We start from the raw sequence: 5,281 nt of genomic DNA, 5'->3' as shown, positions 1-5,281 counted from the left end.
AAAAAAAAAAAAAAGAAATAAAAAGAAATCCTTAAAGGGCACCCATTTTTCTTCAGTTTAAGTTAATTAAAAAGGAGGGGGACTACCATGTTTACCCAAAAATAAGACACTGTCTTATATTTATTTTTTTCTCAAGAAGACAAACTAGGGCTTATTTTCATGGGATGTCTTATTTTTGTTAAGTATAATACAACAATCTACATTTATCCAAATACAGTTAAGTCGTCTTCTTCTGGAACCTGAGAGGGGGAGCTGACCTTGTTGGCGGGGCTGGTGCTAGTGATGCATGAACTCCTTTCCCTGGCCGTTTGCATTTGCACAATAGGATGCCTGCGACTGTGGTTACCACAGGTGCACCCACGCAAGTGCGCAGGCTCAGAGAAAGGAGCTGTGGCAGGTAAAAGGTATTCCAGTCTTCCTTACTGCTCAGCACTGAAATACAAGGTGTTTGCATTTCAAATGCAAGGCCCATCACTAGGTCTTATTATTGGGGTAGGGCTTATATTTAACAAATGCATAGAAATCCTGCTAGGGCTTATATTTTGGGTAGGTCTTATTTTCGGGGAAACACGGTACATTGGCATACTTAAATTCCCAGGACCCTCAGTTCTTTAGTGTTGAACTAAATGTCTTGTATCATTGCTTATATAAGTGTCTAGAAAGTGATGGAGCTTATATTTAGAGGTAGAGTGCTGCAGCATCACAGCTCACAGCAACCTCCAACTCCTGGGCTTAAGCGATTATTTGCCTCAGCCTCCCAAGTAGCTGGGACCACAGGTGCCCACCACAATGCCTGGCTATTTTGTGGTTGCAGTTGTCATTGTTGTTTGGCAGGCCCAGGATGGATAGAACCCACCAACTCTGGTGTACGTGGCTGGCACCTTAGCCGCTTGAGCTACAGGCGCTGAGCCTAGACATAGCTGCTTATTAGGCATGAGCCACCACACCAGGCTAATGCATTATCTTGAGAACAGAAATAATAATATTGATCCAAAGAATAAAGATCTGGGAAAGGAAAAGGAAGGAAAGGTAAAGACTTGGATAGAAGGCTGGGGCAGTGTCTCACGCCTGTAATCTTAGCACTCTGGGAGGACAAAGTAGGTGGATTGCTTGAGCTCAGGAGTTTGAGACCAGCCTGAACAAGATCAAGACCCTGTCTTTACTAAAAATTGAAAAATCAGCTGCGCATTGTGGTAGGCACCTATAGTCCCAGCTACTCAAGAGGATGAGGCTAGAAAATCGCTATGCTATGACACCATGGCACTCTACCCAGGGCAACAGAGTGAGATTCTGTCTCAAACAACAATAAAAAGGACTTGTATAGAAAAGGGCTAGGCTTTGCTTGGGAAGTTCACAAATTAAAAAAAGAAAGAGTAGCACTTTGGGAGACTGAGGCGGATGAATTGCTTGAGCTCAGGAGTTTGAGACCAACCTGAGCAAAAGTGAGATCCTGTCCCTATTAAAAATAGAAAAATTAGCCAGGTGTTGTGGTGGGTGCCAAAATCCAGTTACCTGGCAGGCTGAGGCAGGAGGATTGCTTGAACCCAAGAGTTTGAGGTTTCTGTGAGCTATGATGCCATTGCACTCTGCGCCAGGGCATCAGAGTGAGACTTTGTCTGTGAAAAGAAAAGAGCTGAGGCAGCTGGTGTCAAACCATTCAGTCTCCTGAAGGAATTGCTAAGGAGCAATGGAATGATAGAAATTTCCCCTCACTGATGGAGACCACAGTAGGAACACACAAGAAAAAAACAAAAGGATTTGAGTTTACTTTTTTTTATTTGTTTTTTGAGACAGTCTCACTATGTCACCCTCACAGCAACCTCTAACTCTTGGGCTTAAGTGATTTTCTTGCCTCAGCCTCCCAAGTAACTGGGACTACAGGCGCCCACTACAATACCCGGCTATTTTCTGTTGTAGATGTTACTGTTGTTTAGCAGGCCCACGCCAGGTTTGAACCCACCAGCTCTGGTGTATGTGGCCGGCCCTGTAACCACTGAACTATAGGTGCTGAGCCAGGATTGGAGTTTATTATTTGGGCTACCCATCTAATCTTTATTTTTAACATGAAAGGGAAGGAAGGTTTGTGGTCCATTGTGTACATGAGGAATGGGGGTCTCTTACCTGTAACATCCTCCTTCTTTCCTAGAAGCCAAAATTCATCCACAACTGCCAACACCTCAATAACATCTCCCACAAAAAGTGGCAGCTCTTCTGATACGCTAGGGCAGAAGTCAAAAATGGCTCTAACAACCGAGCCAGCCTCCATGTTTTATAACCTAGAAAGAAAGGGCAAAGGAAACAGAAAGAATCAATATTTAAGATACCATAATATAGATCTACTTTGTTGAGAATGACAAAGTTTAAGATATAAAGAGATACTTACAATGAAGTCAAAGCCTAACAAGTAAATTTGTAATTTATATTTTTAAAAAGTCTAAGTACTGGGCCGCGCCCGTGGCTTAGTGGGTAGGGCACTGGCCCCATATACTGAGGGTGGTGGGTTCAAACCTGGCCCTGGCCAGACTGCAGCAAAAAATAGCCAGGTGTTGTGGCAGGTGCCTGTAGTCCCAGCTACTCAGGGGACTGAGGCAGGAGAATCACCTAAGCCCAGCAGTTGGAGGTTGCTGTGAGCTGTGACACCACAGCACTCTACCGAGAGCCATAAAGTAAGACTCTGTCTCTAAAAATAAAAAGTCTAAGTGCTTTCTCACTTATTTCTTTAAAAATATAAATTTTCTCATATATTTTTCATGTGATTCTCAAAGGAATTTTAGAATTTAATAAAATATGACCTATACCTCTGAGTGACGGAAAAGATTCAAGTCAGCTAATGCAGGCTTTTCAGAATGCCTGAAGAGGGCAGTAAGGGAACTAACATTTTTAAAGCACCAGAAAGCACAATGCTTTTAAAAAACAGTATTTAAAAAGTAGGGATTTGGGGCCAGGCGTGGTAAGTCACGTCTATAATACTAGCACTCTGGGAGGCTGAAGTGGGTGGATTGCTTGAGCTCACGAGTTTGAGACCAACCTGAGCAAAAGCAACTAGCTGGGTGTTGTGGGTGTTATGGCAGGCACCTGTAGTCTCAGCTGCTAGGGAGGTTGAAGCAAGAGGATTGCTTGAGCCCATTAGTTTGAGGTTGCTGTGAGCTATGATACCGTGGACTCTACCCAGGGCAACAGAGTGAGACTCTGTCTCAAATAAATAAATAAATAAAAAGGCCAGTGTGATGGCTCACACCTGTAATCCTAACACTCTGAGAGACTAAAGTGGGTGGATTGCCTGAGCTCACAGGTTCAAGACCAGCCAGAGCAAAACCATGTCTCTAAAAATAGCCAGGCATTGTGCTGGGTACCTATAATCCCAGCTACTTGGGAGGCTAAGACAAGAGAATTGCTTAAGCCCAAGAATTTGAGGTTGCTGTGAGCTATGATGCCACAGCACTCTACCAAGGGCAACAAAGTGAAACTCTGTCTCAAAAAAAAAAAAGCAGACATTTCAAATATGACATTCATTTATTTCTCATAACCATCAAAGATTAAGATATTGCAAGGCTCAGTAAGTTTAGAAAATGTAATTTATCCAAAAGCACAGAGCCCACAGCAGCAGGGCCAGGACACAAACTGAGGACATTCTGGCTCCTACCTACTGGGATTACGTCTACAAGAAATTGTAACATGATCTGAAGATCACAAATAGGACCACACTTCAAGGTGTGAGATTTAAAACATAATGAAAAGTAAACTCTATAGAAGAAAGTTCTACATATAATAGATGGTGCCTCCGGAGAAGATTTAAAACACTGTACCAGACCCAGTGTGCGTTTTCAGTTCACAGAAGTCTGTGGCTCAACCTCAGAGCATGTCCTTGCACTGTTATGGTGTCTGTGCTGTCCATTATGTCGACATGTATGTGCCACGGCAACAGAAAGAGAGGACATAAATAGAGGGCAGTCTGCCTACAGATAATCAGCCACAATCAGAGCTATCTTTCTCCCTAGGTCTTTTACAAGGAGCAGTTAAAGTTCTCCAGAGTGTCCAGGCCCCATGTCTGTTTCTCTTCATTCATCTCAAGTACTCACTTGGTGTAAGTGGAGATAAGGACTCTAACTTTCATCTCACATACAACTATAATCACATCAAAAAGCATTAAACGCCTAATTACAAAAAAAGACAAGAGGGTTGTGCCGGGCATAGTGTCTCATGCCTATAATTCCAGCACTCTGGGAGGCCGAGGCGGGTGGACTGCCTGAGCTACAGGTTTGAGATCAACCTGAGCAAGAGCAAGACTCCATCTCTAAAAATAGCCTGGCAGCTCAGCGCCCGTAGCTCAGTGGTTAGAGCACTGGCCACATGCACCGGGGCTGGTGGGTTAGAACCTGGCCCTGGACTGCTAAACAATAATAACAAGCACATAATTTTCAGATGATTTTCAATAAAACTTAAAATACTGGTGGGCCTGAGTAGTCACAGCTACTTGGGAGGCTGAGGCCAGAGGATCATGTCAGCCCAGGAGTTTAAGGTTGCAGTGAGCTATGACGCCACAGCACTCTACCCAGGGTGACAAAGAAAGATGGGAAGGGAACAGAGGGGAGGGGAGATGAGCGGAGGGGAGAGGGTAATAGCTCTGTTAATTTACAACTTAAGAAAGCACAGACGTGGACAAATATATTAGGCACAGAATAAACAGTTCAGCATATTAATGATGAGTACATATAAGATTTTAATGAATCCTGCAACATAGTTAAACATTACATATTTAAAAGTAGCTTGTTTCTGTGTTAATGGGCCTTTTTTCTATAATGAGATGACTTGGGTCCATGGTGGAAAAGAGAAGTGGTTAGTAGCATTTCTCACATCCTCTGTCCTCTCCTACCACAAACTTTCTTTCAGTATTAAAAGAACTTGGGTCAAGAACAGGGGCTCACACCTGTAATCTTAGGACTCTGGGAGGCTGAGGCGGGTAGAATACTTGAGTTAGGAGTTCAAGACCAGCCTGAGCAAGAGTGAGACCTCATCTCTACTAAAAATAGAAAAATTAGCCAGCATTGTGGCAGATGCCTTTACTCCCAGCTACTTGGGAGGCTGAGGCAAGAGTTAGAGCTCTAACCACTTGAGTCCAAGAATTAGAGATTGCTGTGAGCTATGATGCCGCAGCAGTCTACCCAAGGTGACAGAATGAGACTTTGTCTCAAATAAAAGTTAAAAAAATCTAATGATATGATATGTAGCTCAGCAGCTAGGGTGCCAGCCACATACGCCAAAGCTGGTGGGTTTGAACCCA

The 5,281-nt window shown here is 43.5% G+C and overlaps 1 protein-coding gene across 2 annotated transcripts in view; it reads right to left on the bottom strand.

Annotated features, from left to right (window-relative positions):
• Positions 1-5,281, bottom strand: part of DNMBP (dynamin binding protein) — a 126,193-nt gene that overhangs the window by 79,748 nt on the left and 41,164 nt on the right. For both annotated transcript variants that reach the window (XM_023511613.1, XM_003787269.3), the window contains exon 2: positions 2,122-2,276. In XM_023511613.1, the coding sequence (XP_023367381.1) occupies positions 2,122-2,266 (145 nt within the window). In that variant the 5' untranslated portion in view covers positions 2,267-2,276. The remainder of the gene's footprint in view (positions 1-2,121; positions 2,277-5,281) is intronic.

Source organism: Otolemur garnettii, unplaced genomic scaffold (genome assembly GCF_000181295.1).
Source record: "Otolemur garnettii isolate 467f Iridium unplaced genomic scaffold, OtoGar3 scaffold00021, whole genome shotgun sequence".
NCBI lineage: Eukaryota > Metazoa > Chordata > Mammalia > Primates > Galagidae > Otolemur > Otolemur garnettii.
The sequence above is the reverse complement of the archived record's forward strand: the minus strand, read 5'-3'. Positions and strand labels throughout refer to the sequence as shown.